The sequence below is a fragment of the Ostreococcus tauri genome, assembly GCF_000214015.3.
Source record: "Ostreococcus tauri WGS project CAID00000000 data, contig chromosome 08, whole genome shotgun sequence".
Classification (NCBI taxonomy): Eukaryota; Viridiplantae; Chlorophyta; class Mamiellophyceae; order Mamiellales; family Bathycoccaceae; genus Ostreococcus; species Ostreococcus tauri.
In genome coordinates, this window is record NC_014433.2 from 630808 (window position 1) to 652480 (window position 21673).

Genomic DNA, 21673 nt, shown 5'->3' on the forward strand with positions numbered 1-21673 from the left:
AGTTGACGTACGCCGACGTCGTCCCGGGCGGCGTGCGCACGCGCGTCGGCAGCGCCGCCGCCGACGCCCGGGACCGCGCGCTCAACTCCAGGGCCGAGGCCTTACGACGCGCTCTGCGGCACGAACCGACGCACGACGACGAGGCGCGGGCGAGAGAGACGCGCGAGGCGAAGTTGTACGAGTACGCGAGCGTGTTACAGGAACAGGCGGAGCGCTGCGGCGCGCACGCGGGGAACGCCGACGACGGATTGCGAGAGGAGTTGACCATGCGAGCGTGCGATGCGTATCGAATGGCGTGGGAGACGCGTCCCGGACGACACGGGGTTGTGTATAATTGGGGGATCGCGCTCGGCGACCGCGCGGAGCGGGCGAGCGCGCGCGGGGATGCCGACAAGGCCAGGGCGCTGTGGGATGAATCGATCGATAAGTACGAACGAGCGACGAGGAGCCGGGAGACGGTGACGACGCAGCAAGCGACGCAGGGGTTGAATAATTTGGGATTGGCGTATCAGAGTCGCGCGGCGTGCGTGGACCTCGATCGCGCCTCCGCGGCGAGCCCGGAGGCGGCGCAGCGCGCCAGGGAAGAGCGAGTGAAGTTCTTGCGCGCGAGCGTTCGAAAATTTAGACGGGCGTTGAGGCTCGATCCGAGCTTTGACCGCGCGGTGTACAATCTCGGAACCGTCGTGTACGCGTTGAGCTCGGAGTACGCGTCGATGGCTCGACTGTATCCTCAGGATGAAACTTTGGCGCCGTTATCGAGGGATTACGTCGTCGCGGCCGCCACGTACGTGGGATTAGCGCTGGCGAGCGAACCGCAAAACGACGTCTACGCGACGTCCTATGGCATCGTGAAGAACTTTGCCCCGGCGCCGTACATCGTCGACGAGACGTTCTCCGTGGCGACGGATCGCGGCGACGGTTCGCCGCTCGATTTCGTCAACGTCCGCCTCGTTCTCACCCCCACCGAGCTCACGACGCATCCAGACGTCGACGGTGACGTCGTCATGGACGTCCCCGTGCGTTCCATCGCCGCCATCGAACCGCTCGAGGACGTCACTTTACCCTCCGACGGCGCCGCCGCGGCGCTCCACCTCCGCGACGCCGGCGCCGCCATCCTCGTGCTCACGCACGCGAACGCACGCGTTCGCGACCGAGCGATCGACGCCATCATCATACTTCGAGATCTCGCTCGCAGAGGTCGCTCGCGCGCCGTCGAAGACGTCCGCCGCGTCGACGACCTCGCGCCCGCGGACGCGTAGAGTCGCGACCCAATACAATACGCACGCAGCCGCCCATCCCACGCGTCCCCACCGCGCGACGCCCCGCGCGCGCATCGAGCGCGCATCGAGCGCGCGCGAGGGACGAGGCACCAAAGCGGCATCGCGCGCGGGCGTCGGCGACGCGCGCGCGCGATCGAGGCGCGGTCGAGGGATCCCCCGTCATGGGTCTCGCCCACGCCCTGCGAGAAATGTTCGGACGCAAACGACGCGAGCGCACGCTCCGAGAGGTGGAGCGCGCGGTGGAACAGGAGTCGAGCCAACGGGGGAGCCGGCGAGGGTCGTTCGCGCGCGCGCGAGACGCGAGCGGGCGCGACGGGTCGGGACGAGACGTCTCGGGACGCGGGGGACGATTCGACTACGGGTCGTCCTCGCACGGTGGACACGGACGAGAGCGGATGTACGACGCGGACGCGTCGAAGACTTTTGGACGACAGCACGGGAGCGAAGAAGCGCTGTGCGTGTTGGCGGGGAGCGAGGCGATGAGCATACCGGCGGGGAAGGTGACGGTGCACGTCGGAGAGCGGAGCGAGAGCTACGTCCGGGGGGAGGACGGGGCGTTTTACGACGAGTCGCACACGTTCTCGGGGTCCGTTCCGGGATCGCCCGTGTTTACCAGGGCGTCGTCGCTGCCGAAGGCGGTGGTGATGGTGCACAGCGAGGACGTAGACGTGGATGCGGGGAAAATGGGCGCCGCGGGTCAACGCAACCGAGGGAGCTGTAACTCTCTGTTGCTGCTCGAGGCGCAGGCTCTGAGCGCGGGTGAGGCGCAACATATTATCTCGGGGTCGTCAGCGAAGAGCGGGTGATCAATGCCGCCCGCCTAATACGTGGCGAACCCTCGCTCAGCGACTCGTACGCACCCACCTTCTATTTTTGCACCGGGTTACTAATACCGACCCAATCTTCCGTATGTATTGAATCTTCATCTCCGAGAATATGCGTTGTAATATTCCATCAAGCTTTTCGCGGCGACCGAGTGAGCGATTTACGAAAAAGCGACCGAGGTGCGGGCTAAACGAATGAATTAAAAACGCTTCTCTAAGTCGGCGACGTTCACTTGGGAACGAGCGCCTTCATTTGCTCGATACGCGCGCGGACGACGGCCAGCTGCTCTTCCAGCTCGCTTAGCTCTTTGCGCGCCTTCTCCACGACAGCCGCAGGAGCCTTGTCGGCGAAGTTTGGCGAGTTCACGCGACCGGCCAATCCTTCAACATTCTTTTGCATCTTGGCCTCTTGCTTTGAGAGACGCTCAACCTCCTTGACCGGATCCGCGAGTCCCGCGAGCGGCAAGTACACCTCCAAACTTTCGTTCACGATGATTTGCACGTAGTTTTCGGGTGCCGACGCGACCTCGGGCGGCGGAGCGCTCGTGACGGAGGATTGTTCGGCGTCCAATCGAGCGAGGGTGGCGATAAGGTTCAACTCAGACCCGAACGCCACATTTGCCGCGGTATCTGAGGCAACTATGATCGCCGGAATACGCTTCGCTGGCTCAACGGAGTACTCGGCGCGCGCGTTGCGAATGCGCGTCACCGCGGTCTGCAAGTTCTCAAAGGTGGATACCGCGGCGGAGTCCACCGGCGCCTGAACGGCGGGCCACTCTTGACCAATCAACGCCTCGCCTCGGTGCGGTAGCGCCTGCCAAACCTCTTCGGTCACGTACGGCACGAATGGATGAAGTAACCGGAGCGTTCTGTCGAGGACGTACAGCGTCACCGCCTTGGTGACGCGCGCCGCGTCGGCGTCGCCGCCGTACAGACGGCTCTTTGCACCCTCGATGAACCAATCGGCGATAGAATCGTAGAAGAACGAATAAGTCGCTCTTCCTGCCTCGCCAAAGTCATATCTGTCTTGAGACGCGGTAACGTGATCAACAGTGGCGTTCAATTTGCTCACGATCCAACGCTCGGCGAGCGGGAGCTTGGCGATGGACGCCGCGTCGGCGCAGAGGGCGGCGCCCTCGTCGACGAGGGCCACTCGTTCGTCATCCGTCATCTCCTCCATACTGTACAGCACAAACTTACCCGCGTTCCATATTTTGTTCGTGAAGTTTCTGTTCGACGCTAAGCGCTCGAGGTTGAGATTCAAATCTTGACCAGGAGCGGTGCCAGTGGCCAGGGTGAAACGCAAGGCGTCGCAACCTTGCTCGGAGATGACACCGAGCGGATCGACGACGTTTCCGAGGGATTTACTCATTTTCCGCCCTTGCGCGTCGCGAACGAGACCGTGGAGGTACACGGTGTGGAACGGCAGCTTACCAGTCATGCCGTAAGACATCATGATCATGCGCGCGACCCAGAAGAACAAAATGTCATGCCCAGTCTCAAGCACGCTCGCGGGGAAAAAATTCTTCATGTCCGGCGCTTCTTCGTTCGGCCAACCACACGTGCTAAACGGCCACAACCCAGACGAAAACCACGTGTCCAAAACGTCCTCTTCGCGGTACAAGATGACGTGATCACCGTATTGTGCCTTGGCCTTTTGCTCAGCCTCGGCGTCGTCGCGAGCGACGACGTAACGCTTGTTCGTACCCTTGCCCTCGCCCTCGCGGGCGCGGGCGAGGTCCTCCGCGGAGTCGTGGACATACCACACGGGAATCTGGTGCCCCCACCAAAGCTGTCGAGAGATGCACCAGTCCCGGATGTCCGTCAGCCAAGACTTGTAAATCTTTTCAAAACGTTGAGGAACAATCGTGAGTTCGCCTGTCTCCACAGCCTTGAGCGAGGGCTCAGCCATAGAATCCATCTTGCAAAACCACTGCTCAGAGACGATTGGCTCGATGACTTCGCCACCTCTCTGAGATCGCGGGACGCGGTTCGTGTACGCCTCCGCCTTGATTGCCAAACCTTCGGCCTCCATGTCGGCCCACAGTTGCTTTCTGCAGTCAGCGCGATCGATTCCAGTATACTTGCCGCAGTTCGCGTTCATCGTACCATCCTTGTTCAAAATATTGATCATGTCCAAACCGACGCGCTTGCCGATCTCGTAATCGTTCGGATCGTGCCCGGGGGTGATCTTTAAAGCACCCGTACCGAACTCCATGTCGACGTACGAGTCGCCGATGATAGGCACAGTGCGCCCGCCGGTGAACGGAACGACGCAGCGCCTCCCGATGAACTTCTTGAAACGCGCATCGTCCGGATTCACCGCAACCGCCGTATCGCCGAGAATGGTCTCCGGACGAGTCGTCGCCACCGGCAAGTAATCGTCCGGGCCGCCTCCCTCTAATGGATACTTGAAATAAAACAGCGTCCCTGGCTCCTCGGAGTACTCCACCTCGAGGTCGCTCACCGCTGTCTGCAACTTCGGCGCCCAGTTCACCATATACGTCCCTTTATAAATCAATCCCCGCTCGTGAAGGGAGATGAATGCTTCGATCACGCTCTCTGACAACCCCTCATCCAGCGTAAAGCGCTCGCGCGACCAATCGCACGACGCACCCAATCTCTTTATCTGCTGCTGAATGCGTCCACCGTACTCCGCCTTCCACTCCCAAACACGCTCGACGAACTCCTCGCGCGTCATGTCCGTCCGCTTCTTTCCCTCGCTCTCCAATTTCCGCTCCACCACCAACTGCGTCGCGATGCCCGCGTGGTCCGTCCCCGGCAACCAAAGCGTCTTACGTCCCCGCATCCGTGCACTTCGCGTCATCACATCCTGCAGCGTCACAAACATCGCGTGGCCCATGTGTAACGCCCCCGTGACGTTCGGTGGAGGCATCGGGATCACGAACGGCGGTCCCGGCGCGTCGCTTCTCGGCTTGAAGTACCCTCGCTCCTCCCACATGCGGTACAAGCCCTCCTCCACTTGCTCGTGCTCGAAGTTCTTCGGTAGGTCGCCGTGACGCTTCCCCGGTGATGGCATGGTTTTACTCTGAGCGCTCGCGGACGACGAGCGCGCGCGGACGAGGACGCGAGCGGTGGGTTTGGCGTCGCTTCTGTGCAAAGGCGAGCGCCGCTGGACGCGGAACGCGGTCGGAACGACGACTGCGCTCGACGCGCACGCGCGCATTGAAGGGCGCGCGCGCGTGGTGATCGTCGCGCGCGCGAGCGTGCGAAGACCACTCGCCATCGTGAGAGACGACGGACGCGTTGTGAAGAGTATGACTTGAGGGTTTGGCGTTTCGTCACAAAAATGCAAAAACAGACGTCTCGATGCGACCAGATTCTTCGGCTGAAGCAACATCTTCGTCGCAAAATCACTCGGCGTCATTTTCTTCGTAACCGTCGTCGTCGTAATCGGAGGCGCCCTCGGTCCATTGCGTGGGGACGTCCTCGATGGCGACGCCAAGGGCGCCGATGAGGTCATCGCTCTTTCTCAACTCGTCAATCTGCTCCGAAGTAAGCTTGTCGAGACCGTAGCGCGCTCGAAGCGCATTCGTGGCTGAGAGTAGCATTTCGACTTGCTCTTCGTCGAGAATGTCATCACCGTCGAACGGCAACAAGACGTGATCGACCGTGTGAAGAATTGCTCCGCACGAGCGAATGTCACTCTCAATGACGCTTGCGTCCGAACCCAATCCGGAGACTTTGAACGATCCCTCATCGTCGTCGATGATTTCTAACGGCATGACGTTGTTCAAGTAGTCTTCCAAGTATCGTTCGTCTCCTTCGAGAGCGCGGAGTTCGGCCTCGGTGTACGTCGCGTTCGGTATCGCATGATACGAGAGAAGGTACGCTCGCATCAGTCTAGTCGACCCGAACGCTTCCACCAAGTCTTTCTTCGCGCTCTCCCAATCCTCCCACTCACGAAGTCGTCTAATCGCATCGTTCGTGGGTGCGAAGAGCGTGAACACTCTCGTCGGATCCTCGAGCTTTTCTCTAATGCGCGGCAACGTATCGACGACAGACTTGAGTTCCGAGAGTTCCGGTCGTCGCGCGATGTTCTCGTACGCCGTCACGCACGCTTCGTCTGACGCCGGCGGTTCGATTCGAAGTAAACGACGACCGATGCCGACTCTATCGGCCGCTCGAGGCCCGATCCCTCGACCGGCTATGCGGCGTCCACCGATGGCTCGGCCGCGTAGCTTGGCGTGCGCGACGCCTTGCATTTGGAAGCACAGACAACCGAGGAAGACGATGAGAGTAAGGCGCGAGCGCCCGGGAGATCGAGCGAAGCGCATGCGTGCGAGTGTGGGACAATGAATCAAATTGGACGCGTTCGAGACGGGACGAACGGTCTCGTGCGGCGCGTCGAGGTGTGACGGATGTCGTATCGCTCGGAGACGGCGTCGCGCGCAGGAACTTCTTGGAAGACGTGGATCGAGTCAGATAGATCGAGTGATTACACGTGAACGAAACATTACGTTACAAATCCATGTTCATGCGACGAGACTTGAGCGTTTCCCGACTCTGGCGATGCGACAATTTACACTGGTTGACGATGAGAGCCAGCCGCGCCGGCTGACGAATTCACACGACACCAAGATCTGCTGTTATTCATATTTAGCTCGCTGCTGCGGCTCTTGCTGCGCCGCGCCGTGCGCGTGGCAACTACTGAGCCAGCGCCTGGTAAATCATCTCGTCATCAATGGGCTCAGTGAGCGAAATATCGTCCGAGTTCAACACGTAATCAAGAGCGTCGTAGTCGTCTCCCATGCTTGACTCTGGACCGCCGAAGGTTGTGGAGAAACCGGCGGATACGCCTGGATACGACCCGTCCGGACCGAACGGAGCGTACATCGCCGTCTTAAGCGCCTCTGAATCCACCTCGGGGTTCAACTTCTGCAGCTTCAGGCTGAAGCTGTCGCTGTTGAGATGCAAACCGATGGGCATGTCATCGAGCGCATTCGAAGTCGCTAGACTTCTCGGAAGGTCGCTGAAGGCGTTCATGAACGCGGAGTCGTCGGGTGAGCTCCCTGAGAGCACTGAAATATTGTCACGGGCCTGTGCCTTCTTCCTCGCCGCGGATCGCTTTACTCCATCCTGCGCGCTCTTGCCATTTGCCGCCGTCTTAGATTTAGCCTTCTGCTGCTTCGCCGCGACCGCTGCGACAACTTTAGCCTTGCGCAGTTCACTCTCCGCTAATAACTGCGCTTGTCTCGCGTTCATCGCCTCCAAGCTCATCGGTGGCGTCGGCGAGCGGAGAACAGACTCGCCGTACGCCTGAGTGTCGAGCACGTTTATCCCTCGGCAGAACGGCCGTTCGAAATTGTGCACGTTCGAACTGCTCGAAGATCGCTTCAAAACTGCGAGCATCTTCTCATCGCCTGACGACGTTATCATTTTTCGCACCGCGTGCTGCCACAGGTTGGCCACGTTTTTCTTCATGAGCGGATAACGTAAGATGCCCGCCGCGCCGTTCGCAAGCGCGTGCGCGATGAATTCCTGTTCCTTCGCGTCGCTATCATCCCTCTGTAAGATGACGATCGCCGCCTTTTCAGAAATACTCGGAAACTTGCACGCGCACACGCTGTTTTTATCACTCAGACAGGAACGCAGCATCTTCGCCTCGACCAACACGACGTCTCGCCTCGGCGCCGGTTCGCTCGTGAGCGACCGCGCGCATTCGTCCAACGAATCCAACACCGTCACTGCGCGTTCGAAAATACATCAGTCAGTCTCTCGAGACCATCGAATCCTTCGACACCGTCCCGGTCGCCCCCTCCATCGCGCGCTTCGGCCCCGTCCCCGTCGCGCCTCGTCTCGCTTTGAACGCGTCGCCTCCCGCACCTCTATACGACGCCTTCTCCAACAGCGTCGTCGCGCCCTCCCTATCGCTCGACCGTTCGCCCACGATGACCACCTACGCGCGCGCGTCATCGAACCCATCGTCAGTCTCCATCGCCGTCGCCTCGCCCCCGCTCGTCGCCGCAATCCGTCGCCGTGATTCATGGATAACCCATCATCCGTCCCCGATCGATCCCTCGCGCACCTCCAACCCCGACGGAAACCCCGGTCGGGTCCGTCGCAAGAAATCCATCGCCGACGCCGGTCCCGGGACCGAGCCGCGGCCCGCGCTCGAGGGCATCGTCGCGATCTTCCGTCGCGCGTCGCCGCGGCGCGCGCATCGCCCGACGCATCGATACATCCCTCTAAAACACGTACAATACGACATGCACCGCACACAGGCCGAAAACACACACAGTACGACACACACGTCGATGCGCCCGCCCCCGCGCGCGCGACCGGTGACGCGATTCGCGATCGACCGGTGGTGACCGGTGACGCGCGCGCGATCGACCGGTGACGACCGGTGACGCGCGCGCGATCGACCGGTGACGACGCGATCGCTCGCGAATCTCACGGGTGAAATATCTCGACGCCCATCGCGTCGACGGCGACGCCGACGCCGGGCGACGCCGACGACGACGGGCGCGGGCGAGCGCGCGGACGGGATGGCGACGACGACGACGACGACGACGCGGTGGGGCGGGAGATGGGGGGGGCGCGCGACGCGGACGCGTGGCGTGGGACGGACGGCGTCGAATGGGTGGGGACGACGCGTCGGTCGCTCGCGCGCGCTCGTGGACGCGGGCGCGGTGGAGACGACCGCGGGCGGGCGCTTGGAGACGTTTCTGTGTAAGCCGGGGCGGCACGCGGCGTTCGAGGCGACGAAGACGGCGACGCGGCGGGTGCGGGAGCGGGACGACGGGCGCGCGGTGCGCGAGTACATGGCGCTCCCGGCGTCCGAGTACAGCACCTTGGACGGTGAATCGGTGGAACGCGTGAGCGAGGATACGTTCAGGGTGGAGCTGAGTGAGTTGTCGTTCTTGGGGTTTACGCTGCGGCCGACGTTGACGGCGCGCGTGCGCGTGCGAGAGGATGGGAGCGGATGCGAGGTGCGCGTGGAGGAGATGGAGCTCTCGGGAAGTGGAATCGTGGAGAGCGCGAGCGAGGCGTTTGAGATTGTGAGCGTGAATAACGTCACGTGGAGTGATGTGCCGAAAGAGGCGCTCAACGCGGAGGAGCTCGAGGTCCTGGAGGCGAGCGGCGGGGAGTTTAAGGATTTTCATAGCGAGACGAGGGTGAGCGTGTACTTGATCATTCCGGGATGGTTCCCGTTCACGATCAAGTCCACCGAGCGCACGGGAAGGTTCGTCGTGAGTCAGGTCGTCGGACAGGTCGTCCCGCGGTTCTTAGATCAGCTCGCTGAGGATTATAGGATGTGGTCGAGCGGGGACGATTCGCGAACGGCGACGGGCGGCGGCATGTTCGAGTGCAAAGTCGACGGCGAGTGCGAGGTCGCTTAATCCGAGTGAAGTAATAAATATCACAGCACGCATTTGTACGTATACGATCACACACACTCGTCGCCCTTGGAAGTCGTTCTCGAGATGATCTTTGACGTCCTTCTCGACACGGAGGAACGGCAATGCAGGATCAAGTACTCGTCGGATAATCGAGACATCACCAGCATCCCAACGTACAAGATGTATCCAAAAATCGCGATGACGCACGACGTGCACCACCTCAGCGCACTACACTCGAGCTCGCCGAGCGCCTCGTCGGCCATCTTACACGTATCGTACGTGCTGTATAGAATCGCGAAACCTTTCGCCGTGGTCAATCCTAGGAACAACGTAAGCGCCAACCGCATGTGACCGACGTGGCCGAAAGATCTACCCTTTGGGTGCGCCGACGTCTGACGCATAATGATCGCTGATAGTAAACAGAGCCCCGCCGACCCGACGAATTCAGCCGACGCTTCGACGATCATGATCGTGACGAAGTACACGCTGCACAGGAGCGGCGCGTACGATAGATACCAAAGTCTCTTCAGAGCGGTGATGCTGGCGATTGAAATGTCCTCGACCTCGAAACATCGCGTGAATCTCTCGTCTACTGGTCTGAAGTAGTTTTCTATCGCCTCGAGAAAGTTGGCCATCGCGACGCGCGCCGGCAAGTGGGGGAGTTTCGCAAAGTCGCGTCAGATCACATTGCATCGGTAACGTCAAATTACGAGAGCCTTCATCAACAGCGCGATCGCGCGTTGATGGCCATCGCTCGTCGTGATTCGAAATGCACTCTACATGAGCCAGCGCGTTTCGTCCGTTTCGAAGAAGCTCCGCCGCTCGGTAGGCCCAAGAAAGTACAAAAAGCTGCGCGCTCCCTGCCGAGAGACGCCGATTTCCGGCTGCGCGCACTCCGCACGAAGCGCGGTCACGAGCCATCGTCGACGAATGATGAAAACGAGACCACCGAGCGTGACGACAAAAACCATTTTCGCGTAAGGACGCCGGGCGAGATCTTTTCTCCGTCTGATCAGGCGCGCAATCCATCGACGCAGTCGTTTCCAATGCTCCAACGCGGCTTCGGAAAACTCCTCGGCTCCACATTGGATGATCGATCGTAACTCCCGAACCGACTCTATTGCGCCCGCCAAGAACCGCTCCAACGCCTTGTCGAGCGTTTCATCGTCTTCGTCGACCGCGACGCGCTCGACGAACGCGTCAGCTTTGGACGTTGGACGGGACGTCTCGTCGTCCAAAGCTGACGTCCCGAGCGTCTCTTCGCCCGACGCGTCCAATGTTTCCTCTTCCGAGACGTCGCCCTCGTCTCGCGCGCCATGTGCGCGCCCATCAGTGGCATCGAAACGATCCGAGGCTATCGATACCGACGTCTCGAGCGTTGAATCCGCGTGATCGTCGACATCGCTTGAAGAAGCGACGATGTTTTCTCGAGCCAAACTGCACTCGAAATCGTCGAGTATCTCCCACTCCGCGTCCGCGTCCGCGTCATCGTGCCCAACGGAAACCATCGATATATTTCGTCAAGACTTTTTCTTCGCTCGCAACCGTCTTAGTGACTTCGCGCGCGTCGACAACTCACGAAGATTAATCCCACGCGACACAAAACGGCGCTCCATGTCAACCACGCGCGCGCGTCTCTTCGAGCGCGCCGCATCCGCCCTCTCCACGCGCAGATCGACGCACGTAAATGTCACGCGCGACGTCATCCACGTGATACCCACTCGCGCGTACGCGAGACCGACGTTGAAGGGTGTGAACCCGACGCCCAGCGCCGCCTCGGGCGCGCGATCGGGCATTCGCTTGAACCGCACGTCGAGCAACGTCATCGCCGAGCCGTACGCCGGACCTTTGAGACGTCCGACGATCGTCCAGGCGCTGACCACGAGCTTGGGATGGCGGTACGTCGTCGACAGCGCGTTGGGAAAGGCGAAGGACGCGTACGCGCTGAGCAAGTGCACGAAGGAGATAAAAGGATTCACGCTCGACGGGTTCAAAGCCGAGGCGAAGCAATTGTACAGGATGATCAACGCCACGAGCGCGTCGACGAGCGGGACGCGGGCGCTGAGTCACGAGACGCGACACGCGACGACGGATAAGATGCAGAGCGACCTGAAGCGGGAGCGCAAGGCGAGAGAGCTCGGGGGGTGGGGGGCGATCGATTGGTCGTTGGAGGACATCGAGGAGTGTCAGGTGGTTCGAGGGCGTTTAATCATGGCGAATCCAAACGACACCAGCGGGGCTGGGTTCGTGCAGCTCACGACGCGGTTTCGGTCGAGGCAGCGGTTCGCGGCGTACGACGGGAAAGGCAGGCTCGTCTCAGGCGATCCCGACGAGGTGTTGGACGTGGAGGATTTTTGGGTGTTCGAGCACGGGTTGAAGATTCCAAACTCGCGCTGGAGGCTGGCTGGCCGGCTCCACGTCCCAAACTCGTCTTCGGGGTCCGCGGCGCAGGCGACGCAGAGTGAAAAGTGACGCGGCGTTCGTCAATCGATTATTAATCTCGAATTGTATTAATCTAGTCTAGGTTGAGCCTGTAACGCGACAACAAGTGTGGGATGCTCGCAATTTCTGACCCGTACTTCTCGGGATTACCGTACAGCTCGAAGAGCGGCACCGCGAGGAGCTTTAAGTTTTTCGGCACGGCGAAAGCCGCCTTCTCCGGAAGGTGCACGATGAAAATTTTGTGCTCCTCCTTCGGTTTTGTGATGTGCGCCGGGAGGTACGGGTACATCTGCGGTTCGAACGATGTTCGATACCACGTCGCGACTTGATCACCGACGTCGAACTCGTACGCCCCCAACCCGTCTTCGCGCTCTGGTTGCAACTTGTTTTGCATTTTTCTCGCCAACCCCTCGCGCTCGCCCTCGCCCGCTCGAAGCCTCCCCCCCGGAAGCTTAAAAGTTGTCGGCGTGATTTGTAACAACAAAATGTGCGGCGTTCGGTGTTGACTCACCATACAAATCGCCCCCACCGATCGCCGTTTCCCCTCTCGCTCGTACTGCGTCTTCATGCGAAGCAAACGCGCCGCCGCGCTCGAGTCCTTCTCCCCCCTCGCTCGCTTCGTCCCGAACGTATAATTCCCGAGCGCGTGCACGTCAACCACTCGCCTGAAATTCGACGCGTCGCCCACGACGACCCCATCGTCCGCCTCCATCGCGTCTCCCTCCTCTTCGTCCGCCGCCTTCGCCGCCGCCTCCGCCGCCGCCCGCTCCGTCTCCTTCGCCTCCGCCTCCGCCGCCGCCTCCGCCTCCGCCCGCTCGTGTTCCGCCACGACATCGATGTCCGGTCGCAGTTCGATCTCCAACGAATCGCTCTCGCTCTCGTCGCCGTCGTCGTCGTCGTCGTCGTCCACCATCGCGACGTTCGCGCGATCGTCCGCGTCATCGCGTCCGAGCGTTCGCGTCGCCGCCCCCGTCGCGGCGTCCATCGCGCGCGCGGCGCCGTCGTCGTCGTCGTCGCCGTACAGATCGCGCTCGAGCGCGTCCTCGCCCGACATCGCGGCCGTCGCGCGGTGACGTGCGTCCGGCGTCGGCCGAGGTCTCGATGGGGCGTCTTCACGAGTCATGACTCGTGCACCTCTGACGGGACACGTTCATGGGTCATGACTCAGACGACGACGCCCCCAGAGACGCCATTCAAACGACCGCGCGCCGCGACGTCTCGGCACCGCGCGACGGGCGATGCCCGCGCTCGAACGCGCGTTCGACGCGCCGCGACGCGCGCGACGGCACGCGAGACCCCGCGCGCGCGCGCGGGGCGTCTGCCGCGCTCTCGCGCGGGCGAATGTGCGCACGAATGCGTCGACGCGCGACGACGCGGCGACGACGACGGCGGCGCGTGGACGCGCGACGACGCGGGACGTCCGCGCGCGCGCGTCCGCGCGCCTCGACGCGTGGGACCCCGACGTGGACGCGACGCCGGATGACGACGCGGTGACGGCGATGTTCGATGACGATTGCGATTCGTTGGAGGAGGCGCTGGAGCGGGACGCGGCGCGCGCGCGGCGTGGTTGCGCGTCGCGGAGCGCGCGTCGACGATCGGGGCGGTCGTCGCGGGCGTGGCGAGCGTGGTGACCTCGGAAGTGGCCCTGGGAGGGGTGGCTGGGGCGCTGCCGATCGCGGGGGCGATCGCGCGGCGCGCGCGGAGACGGTGCGCGGAGCGAGCGAGAGAGACGGTGCGCGAACGGAGACGAGAGGAGACGCTGGCGCTTCGCGCGAAGGCGGCGAGGTCGGTGACGATCGAGGAGAGCGCGAAGAGGATGGCGCCAGCGGCGGCGCGCGCGGTGCGACAAGACGTCGCGCCGGTGTTGATGGAACTCGCGGAGCGATTGGCGCAAGTCGAACGCGCGCAAGTCGAAGCGGCGAAGACGGCGGCGAAGACGGCGCGAGATAGCGGCGCGGTGGCGGGTATGCTCGCCAGGGATGTAGCCGCCGCGCGCGTGGACGCGCGGGAGGGCATCGCGAGCGTTCGCGAGGAGTTTCGATCCACGGCGTCGGCGGCGACGAGCGAGCTCAAGCGAGAGTTGACCATGCTGTGGGAACTCGTCGAGACGGTGGAGAAAGACGCGGCGGCGTTGCGAGAACCCATGGAGGCGCTCGCGGAGGAAATTCGTGGTGTCGTCGACGGTGCGGTTCGAGAGATAGTCGCGAGCGCGAGCGTCGCGGACGGGTCCGCCGCGGGAGGAAGACTCACGGAGGACGAAATGGCGGCGCTGCGCGCCGACGTCGCCGAGGCGGCGAGCGCCAAGGTTCGCGAGGCGGTCGAGCGAGCGCTCCAGTCCACTCCGATCGCGGTCTCGGACAGCGCGGCCGCGGTGCAACTCGCGTCGACGCTGGATGATAGTCAGTGGAACGCCATGATTGGACGTCTGAGCGCCATCGAAGCCGGTGTTAACCAAGCCATCATTCGCACTGGCGTGAACGACGGCGTCATCGTGGAGGAAGACTTGGAGGACCTGCGCGTGGAGATCACGAGGGAGATTTCGGCGGATATTCGCGGGATAGTCGATAGTGTGGCCGATTTGAAGAGCGCGTTCACGTCATCTAAAGAGAATTGGGACGTCTCTGGCTCCGGTTCTGCCGAAGCCGCAGCCGCGGTGAAGCAGTGGGCGGAGAGCAAGGTGAAAGCCGAAATGCCGTCGAACAAAGTGGAAGATCAGATGAGATGGCAAGCGGCCATCGTACAGGAAGAAAATTCGTCCACAGACGAGCTAGTGTGGGTCGGAGAACCTTCGCGAAGCGAGCCGACGGCGAAGACAATGAACGCCGACGCGACGCGAGAAGAGGCTTTCGCCAACATGCAGGCACTGCTGAACTCTAAGGCCCCCACAGGCTCAGGCACGGAGGAGCCGAAGACGCCCAGCGTCTCCGCTGGTTTGTCCGGAGAAACCGCAGAGAGACAAACGGGCGAAGAGGAAGAGGTCTGGGATCCGTTTCTTCGCGCGGCTGATCCAGAAAACGTTGCGAAGTACGAAGCCGAAATGCGCGCCGCCGAAGCCGCGAACGATGTCGCAGCAACGAGAGATGAGCCCAAAGATGAGTTTGATACGTACTCTGAGCGAGGCTTGGAATCTCTTCGCGCGGGAAGAGATTTAGCACGCCGTGGCGGCAAGGACGTTGATATGCTCGAGGACGCAGATGAGAGGTTCGCGGAAGCAATCAAAGATTTCGAACGCGCGGCGAGCGCAGCGGAGCCAGCCGCGGCGTCGCGCGCCGCTGGAAACTTGGGAAACGCATATCTCGCGCGCGGTCGCGTTCAGGCGGTTCTGGCGGACATGGCATTTAAGGAGGCTCAACTAGCTCGCGACAGGCGCGTGAACGCTGGTTTAGAAGGCACGGGTGAAATGTACTTTGAACTCGCCGAAGAGAATCTGATTCAAGCCGGACGCCGGTTTCGAGCCGTCGTGACCGAGGAGTCGGATTCGACCAGTGAATCTTCGGACGAGAAAAAGAGCGGGATCACCGCAAAGGCCAAGGCTTTGGCAGGTTGGGGAACAGCTCTGTCGCTCCGGAGTGAATTGGTACTGAGCACGCAGGGCGCGACGGCGGACGCGGAGTCTCTCGCGATGGCAGCAGCTGAGAAGTTCAGAGCCGCGGCTGATATTGAACCGGAATCGCCGAAGATTTACACGTCTTGGGGCGATGCCCTGCGTTTAGGTGCTTCTCTCGGACCTGCGCGTGATGAGGATGAGCGTTTACAACAAGCGCGAGGCTGTTACGCCGAAGCTTTGCGGTTGGCTCCCGAGTACGCACCGGCGATCGCCGCTCTGGACGCAATGACATAAGTGTGTGTGGCTACCGTTTAATTTCATAATGTAAATCTAGAGGAATCCCAAAACGATTTTATCGAGAGAGTCCATCGGCCGAACGCGGCGATTTGCCGGCACTCCACCGCGCTCCATGGCTCCTTCGCGAAGGAGCGCGGACGCCTGTCGAGCCGCCTTTCCGGCGGCCTTTCGCACAAACGCGGCAGGCCACCCCATCGGGGTGTCTACCGTTATCCACGCTCCGCGTCCTCCGTCTTCGGACGATTTCGCATCCGGTTGCGCGGGCGCGCGTTGCGTCGTCCAAACATCGACCCATACGTCGCCAGGCGGGAGATACAGATGCACGTGCGTCGCTCCTTTGTCCAGCACCGGTGCGACGAGAATATCTGGTCCGAGGAGAAACTGTTGCGTGAGCGTCGTGGCGACGGGATCATTGGGGTAGTGAATGACCATCGAACGCATCAAAGGGAGACCCACTTCATGAGCCTCTCGCATGAGCTCCTTTTTGTACTCCTTCAGAGCGACGTGCATGTCCACGCAAACTCTCAGCTGTTCGACCAGCTCCGGGGACCACCACGGCTGAGCGTTGTGCAAAGGACGATTCCCTTGATGCGTACGATAGATGCTGTCCGCGAACGCGCTCAACTCCATCCATCGCATCAGGAGCTCGACCGATCGGTGCTTCAGAGGATGCGCAGTATACCCGCCGACGTCGCTGTGCGTCATGGTGAGGCCGGACAAGCCGCCGGAAAGAGCGCCGAGAACGGCCGTTTTGATGCCATCGTGCGCGTCCCAGGAAACCATTTGATCGCCGAGCCAGAAAAGGGCCGAGTGTTTCGGCGATTTCGTGCTCGCGCTACGGCTCCAAAACAAACCCGATCCCTCGAGACCGGCTCGTTTCATCGCGCGTCGATTGATCTCAGCCCACTCCTCCGGATATCGGTTGTGCACCTCGATCGGAAGTTCGCCGGAGTGTAACATGGCATCGAACGGAAGGTACTCTCCAAAGTCCGCCATCCAGCCCATCGCACCCGTCTTCTTAATCATGTCTACGATGATGTCTTCGATCCACCGCACACAAGCGGGATTGGACAGGTCGAGCAAGCCGAACGTGACGCCGGGCTCAGAACCGAGTCTATAAACTTCCCCCTTGATGTCTCGCACCATGTAATTATTCTCCTTCGCGTGACGATAAAACGCACCCTTATCAGAATTCGAGTCCATCAAGAACGTGTTGACGTACGTCAATAGATGCGTCCCCTTTGCTTTCATCTCCTCTCGCAGTTCGTTCCATCCGGGATACTGCGCTGGGTCGAGTCTCCAATTCCACCAAACTCGTTCGATACCGATCGATGTGTTGCGAGCGCCGCCCCAGTCTTGCAGCCACAGTCCACTCACCTTGACACCACCGTTCGTCAGGGTGTTATGCACCTCGCGCGCTTTACTCGTCCCTCCAGTGAGACCGAGAATGACACCGTCCATCGGCCAATCCGGTAGCGGCAACATTCGTCCTGCGTAATCCGTATACGTTCGTAAAACATCCGGAATGGTCTTTGCACCGATTATTTGACCCATAAGCAACCCTGTCGGCGCCGCGGCGCGAATGATCACGGAGTCCTCCTCAGTGAAATCAAATTCACTGTACGTGTAATTGGTGAGAAACACAGAGCGCGCCTTGTGCGTGACGTAATGCGGGATAGCCGTGTACGTCGTGTGCCAAGAACCCGCCGAACCGGGAAACAAACCATTGAACATGAATGAAAGCGGCTGCATCCCACGTCCCATCCCTTGCTCCCCGGTGATCACCGGTACCTTTCGTCCTCTGTGATTATGCGAGGAAAACTGTTCGCCCAACCCGTACACGCTTTCATCCTGGTCCATCGCATACTCAAAGTCGAGCTGATTGAGTTCAACGATCCTTCGCCTTCGTCCCGCGCGGCTGACCCCTGGAACGGTGTCGTCCCAACTGATCGCGAAAGCGAGCCTGTCGTCTCCATCGCTCTCGAGCGTGAACTCATACGACGCCACGAGTTTTGAGCGCGCCAAGTACTCGCGACGCCTAACCATCCTGTCTCGAAGTCGCGCACCAACGTCCCCGAGCTTCATCATCACTCGGTCGAGCAAAGCGTCCTCTTTCACCAATTTCCCTCTCACGACTAACTTCTGCCCGTGCGCGTCGTGTACGATCTCATCCACCGTCTGAATGCTCGTCCGCAGAACGGACTTCATTGAAATCTTAAAATGTCCCGCAATCAACTGCGCGACTTTAATCTCCCCGCTCCCCACTCGCACGAACGGCCGTCCCGGAACCGTCTCCCAAGCGATCTGCGAGCTCTCATCGCACCGTAACCCGAGCGCACATCGCACCCCTCCCTCTCCGCTCGCGTACGTCGCCCGCAACGCCACCGCGTCTCGATCCCATCCAACCTTAAACCTCCCCCCCAGATCCCACGACCCACTCGCGACGTCGCTCACGATTCGTCCCTCCGTCGTCACCGCGTGATACACCCGTCCGAGCATCGGCACGAGCATCGCGTACGCGAACAACACGAACGCGCTGCTCGCCAGCGGCACTCTCGGCGCGTACACCGCGACGTACTCCGCCCGCGTGCGCACCACCGTTCCCACGCGCGTCGCCACCGATCGCAGCGGGCTCGAGGGCGCGTCCTTCACCGCGCGCCCTTCGCGCCGCGCGCGCGACGTCGCGCGCGTGGGACGTTTTCCGTCGATGCGTCGCGCATTCGTCTCCGGCGCTCGCGTTCGTCTCTCGCCCGTCGCCGTCGCGCTCGCGTTCGACGCGCTCGCGGACGACGTCGACGCGGGCGTCGACGCGGCGCGCGCGCGCGTCGATCGGGCCATCGCGCGCGCGCGCGAGGCGAGCGGGCGAACGATGGCGCGATGGGTGGGCGGCGGGGATGTGAGACTGACGTGTACGACGCGGACCTTATGCACGCGGCGTCTCGCGCGGCGGCGACGGCGACGACGGCGGACGCGCTCGGGCGATGGCGATCGCGTTCGACGCGCGCACGATGAAAAGGGCGGCGCGACCGAAGAGAGGGGTGACGGTGACGTCGGCGAAGTGGGCGCGAAGGAGGCGGAGGACGGCGTCGAGCGAACCGTCGACGTCGTGACACTCGCAGACGACGGAACGGAAACGCGGCCAATGCGCGTCGGAGACGCCTCGGAGAACGTCGAGCTCGGCCCGCTCGACGTCTATTTTTAACACGTCGACGACGTCGAGTCCGTGGGCGTCGATGACGTCGCTGACGGAAACGACCGGACGCGAGACTCGACGCGCGCCAGAGAGCATGTACGCGGCGACGCAACGCACCGCCACGGTGAGCGCGAACGCGGCGACGTGTGAGACGAGTTTCCGTAACGGATTGACGTCTTTCGTGTCGTCGTCGTCGTCGTCCAACACCAACGCGCGAACCGCGCGTCCGAAGCTCGTGACGACGTTTGGCTCCAAGCCGTCGAACCGCTCGGACGACGACGACGACGTCGACGGTTTGAGCGCGTCGAACACGTACTCGATCAAATTTCGCACCGTCTCCGCGTCATTTCTATGTTCCGTGAGCGTCGACCACCCCGCCGCGCGCGGGAACGACGTGAACTCGAGCGTTCCGCCGCCCGTCGATCCCGCGCCCACGTCGTGGGCGTAAATCGCGCCGCACCCGCTCCCGACCCCCCCCCCGCCCACGTGCGCCGCGCGCACGTCTCCGAGCACCCCACCGCGCGTCCAACCTCCATCGTCATCCTCCGACGTCCCAGGCGCCGCCCACACCGCGTCGTCCGACCCAGGCGCTCCGCACAGCGCCGCCGCGTTGCATCGCAACGCCTCAAACGTCTCCGGTATCGGCTCCAGCGCGATCACGCGCCCGCGCTCGCCCGTGACCTCGCGCGCGAAGTACGCGCTCGCGAATCCAACGTTTGCGCCCACGTCGATCACCGCCCGCGGGCGCCCGCGGTCATCCGCGCGCGTCCGCGCGGGGTCCGCGTAGCACGCGCGCCCAAAAATCTCATCCCACTCAAACGTCACGTCCGCCCGGGAGACGTACTTCACGCGCGCGCGTTCGAGCGGCGGCGTCGCCGTGCGTCGCGCGCGGTCGAAGCGCCACGTCGCGGGCGCGGGAACGCCCTCGAGCGCGCCCATGGGTGGGGCGCGATGGACATCTAGGGTTCAGCGAGTCGGGTGTGTAGGGTTTAACCCACGCGCTGCCCTGTGCGAAGACACATGGGCGTATACGGGCTCGAATACGCACGCGACCCCTCGCCTCCGGGCGACGCCGCGCGACGACACATCGCGCGCGACGGCGTCGATGGCGGACGCGCGCGCGCGCGAGCGCGACGTCGTGGGATGGGCGAAGATCGCGCTCGATCGCGCGGGCGACGCGGCGGCGCGGAAGAGCGCGCACGGCGCGCTCGAACGATTCGGACACGCGAGTTGGTTCGACTTGACCGAGGGCCGGGTGTGCGCGTTCGGGGGACGACGACGGGCGCGAGACGCGACGGAACGCCGAGGGGTGGTGTGCGAGATCGATATCGGTGCGTGCGCGGAAGCGCGCGACGGCGGCGGGGGGGGAGGATGGGAATTCGTGTGAGACATTTTTAATTTTGAACGGCGCGCGAACGGCGCGCGGGGCGAAGACTGACGGATAGCGCGCGATCGATGCTCCAGGGACGTGGTGCGTGCGTGAAGAGGCGTGTCAGGGTGACGTGCCGTTCGCGGGGGAGGGAACGACGTACGCGTGGCGACGGAAGGGGGTGAACGGGAGCGCGGCGGCGACGTTGTACGCGTTCGGCGGGCAGGGAAAGGGCGGCGAGCTCACGAGCGACGTGCACGCGATGGACTGCGAGACGCGGGTGTGGACGCGATTGGTGACCAAGGGCACGGCGCCGAAGCCGCGCGCGGGATCGGCGATGACGATCTCGAGGGAGGGTCACCTGTTCGTGCACGGCGGCGTGAGCGAAAAAGCTGATAGATCGAGCGTCTACCTCGCGGACGCGCACGAGTTGAACTTGAGCACGATGACGTGGCGGGAAGTGAAAATGCGTGGGAATGCGCCGTCGCCGAGGGCGTTTCACACCCTAAACGCGTTGAACAAGATGATGGTGTGCTTCGGCGGCGACGACGGGACGGAGTTTAAGCGCGAGACGCACTACATGCGATACGAGGACGAGGTTTGGTGCGAACCAGAGACGGCGGGGTATCGAGGCGGTGACGATGCCGTGTGCTGGCCGTGTGAACGGGCGTGTCACACCGCCACGGCTTTGCGAGATGGAGACACGTTGATCGTATTCGGAGGCTTGGGCAAAAATAGCGTCTCCTTGGGAGACATGTGGGCGTTCTCTGCGTCCGAGTTGTGCTGGACACCGGTGGAGCCGCCGTCGCAGACACCGGACGAGCGATTTTTGCACACGTCGACGCTCGTCGACGACGGCTTGGTGATCCTCGGCGGCATGACTCTCAACATGGACGGAGCGGCGAGGAGCGGCAAGAAGTACCGCGTGTTCGACCACATGTACATCTTGACGGGGATGCAGTTGCTCACCCATCCGCTGTGGAGGGCGGAGAACGTGCGCGACGAATCGCATTCAACGGTTACCGACGGCCGGAAGAAGTTTGCGTTGTCGTATCCGGAGAGGGTGCCGCCCAAGAAGAAGCTCACCGCGAAGATTGCCCAGGAGATGACGCCGACACCGAAGGCAGCGCAGGCGATCGAAGTATCGCAAAAGGAGAAACCGGCGAAGAAGGAAGTATCGCAAAAGGAGAAACCGGCGAAGAAGGAAGTATCGCAAAAAGAGGAACCGGCGAAGAAGGAAGTATCGCAAAAAGAGGAACCGGCGAAGAAGGAAGTATCGCAAAAGGAGGAACCGGCGAAGAAGGAAGTATCGCAAAAGGAGGAACCGGCGAAGAAGGAAGTATCGCAAAAGGAG

General features: G+C 62.1%; 14 protein-coding genes across 14 annotated transcripts in view; 6 read left to right on the plus strand and 8 right to left on the minus strand.

Annotated features, from left to right (window-relative positions):
- Window positions 1–1259, plus strand: OT_ostta08g03750 (Tetratricopeptide-like helical; the record flags this gene model as incomplete). Its single annotated transcript, XM_022983660.1, has 1 exon — window positions 1–1259. A coding segment is annotated over one exon (1259 nt), but the record flags the coding sequence as incomplete, so codon positions are not given.
- A 182-nt stretch (window positions 1260–1441) lies between these two features.
- On the plus strand, window positions 1442–2086 carry OT_ostta08g03760 (unnamed product; the record flags this gene model as incomplete). The annotated part of the gene is made up of 1 exon (XM_003080888.2): window positions 1442–2086. One exon carries the CDS (start codon window positions 1442–1444, stop codon window positions 2084–2086), a length of 645 nt encoding a protein of 214 aa, XP_003080936.2.
- Window positions 2087–2333: 247 nt separating this feature from the next.
- Window positions 2334–5351, minus strand: OT_ostta08g03770 (Aminoacyl-tRNA synthetase, class Ia; the record flags this gene model as incomplete). Its single annotated transcript, XM_003080889.2, has 1 exon — window positions 2334–5351. One exon carries the CDS (start codon window positions 5349–5351, stop codon window positions 2334–2336), a length of 3018 nt encoding a protein of 1005 aa, XP_003080937.2.
- Window positions 5352–5478: 127 nt separating this feature from the next.
- Window positions 5479–6402, minus strand: OT_ostta08g03780 (FAS1 domain; the record flags this gene model as incomplete). The annotated part of the gene is made up of 1 exon (XM_003080890.2): window positions 5479–6402. The coding sequence occupies one exon, from the start codon at window positions 6400–6402 to the stop codon at window positions 5479–5481; it is 924 nt and encodes a 307-aa protein (XP_003080938.2).
- Window positions 6403–6772: 370 nt separating this feature from the next.
- OT_ostta08g03790 (unnamed product) lies at window positions 6773–8249 on the minus strand (the record flags this gene model as incomplete). Its single annotated transcript, XM_003080891.2, has 3 exons — window positions 6773–7812; window positions 7952–8024; window positions 8154–8249. 3 exons carry the CDS (start codon window positions 8247–8249, stop codon window positions 6773–6775), a joined length of 1209 nt encoding a protein of 402 aa, XP_003080939.2.
- Window positions 8250–8616: 367 nt separating this feature from the next.
- OT_ostta08g03800 (Protein of unknown function DUF1997) lies at window positions 8617–9471 on the plus strand (the record flags this gene model as incomplete). Its single annotated transcript, XM_003080892.1, has 1 exon — window positions 8617–9471. The coding sequence occupies one exon, from the start codon at window positions 8617–8619 to the stop codon at window positions 9469–9471; it is 855 nt and encodes a 284-aa protein (XP_003080940.1).
- Window positions 9472–9518: 47 nt separating this feature from the next.
- Window positions 9519–10106, minus strand: OT_ostta08g03810 (unnamed product; the record flags this gene model as incomplete). Its single annotated transcript, XM_003080893.1, has 1 exon — window positions 9519–10106. The coding sequence occupies one exon, from the start codon at window positions 10104–10106 to the stop codon at window positions 9519–9521; it is 588 nt and encodes a 195-aa protein (XP_003080941.1).
- A 141-nt stretch (window positions 10107–10247) lies between these two features.
- OT_ostta08g03820 (unnamed product) lies at window positions 10248–10979 on the minus strand (the record flags this gene model as incomplete). Its single annotated transcript, XM_022983662.1, has 1 exon — window positions 10248–10979. The coding sequence occupies one exon, from the start codon at window positions 10977–10979 to the stop codon at window positions 10248–10250; it is 732 nt and encodes a 243-aa protein (XP_022841056.1).
- A 106-nt stretch (window positions 10980–11085) lies between these two features.
- OT_ostta08g03830 (Tim44-like domain) lies at window positions 11086–11943 on the plus strand (the record flags this gene model as incomplete). Its single annotated transcript, XM_003080894.1, has 1 exon — window positions 11086–11943. One exon carries the CDS (start codon window positions 11086–11088, stop codon window positions 11941–11943), a length of 858 nt encoding a protein of 285 aa, XP_003080942.1.
- A 43-nt stretch (window positions 11944–11986) lies between these two features.
- Window positions 11987–12967, minus strand: OT_ostta08g03840 (Cleavage/polyadenylation specificity factor subunit 5; the record flags this gene model as incomplete). The annotated part of the gene is made up of 1 exon (XM_003080895.2): window positions 11987–12967. The coding sequence occupies one exon, from the start codon at window positions 12965–12967 to the stop codon at window positions 11987–11989; it is 981 nt and encodes a 326-aa protein (XP_003080943.2).
- Window positions 12968–13729: 762 nt separating this feature from the next.
- Window positions 13730–15754, plus strand: OT_ostta08g03850 (Tetratricopeptide-like helical; the record flags this gene model as incomplete). Its single annotated transcript, XM_022983663.1, has 1 exon — window positions 13730–15754. One exon carries the CDS (start codon window positions 13730–13732, stop codon window positions 15752–15754), a length of 2025 nt encoding a protein of 674 aa, XP_022841057.1.
- Window positions 15755–15790: 36 nt separating this feature from the next.
- On the minus strand, window positions 15791–18595 carry OT_ostta08g03860 (Glycoside hydrolase, superfamily; the record flags this gene model as incomplete). The annotated part of the gene is made up of 1 exon (XM_003080897.1): window positions 15791–18595. One exon carries the CDS (start codon window positions 18593–18595, stop codon window positions 15791–15793), a length of 2805 nt encoding a protein of 934 aa, XP_003080945.1.
- An 85-nt stretch (window positions 18596–18680) lies between these two features.
- Window positions 18681–19889, minus strand: OT_ostta08g03870 (Methyltransferase FkbM; the record flags this gene model as incomplete). Its single annotated transcript, XM_022983664.1, has 1 exon — window positions 18681–19889. The coding sequence occupies one exon, from the start codon at window positions 19887–19889 to the stop codon at window positions 18681–18683; it is 1209 nt and encodes a 402-aa protein (XP_022841058.1).
- Window positions 19890–20055: 166 nt separating this feature from the next.
- OT_ostta08g03880 (Kelch-type beta propeller) overlaps window positions 20056–21673 on the plus strand; it is a gene marked incomplete at both ends in the record, with an annotated part of 3242 nt that continues 1624 nt past the window's right edge. The window contains 2 exons of the mRNA XM_022983665.1: window positions 20056–20281; window positions 20415–21673. The exon at window positions 20415–21673 is cut by the window's right edge and continues 122 nt beyond it. Of these exons, the coding sequence (XP_022841059.1) occupies window positions 20056–20281; window positions 20415–21673 (1485 nt within the window). The remainder of the gene's footprint in view (window positions 20282–20414) is intronic.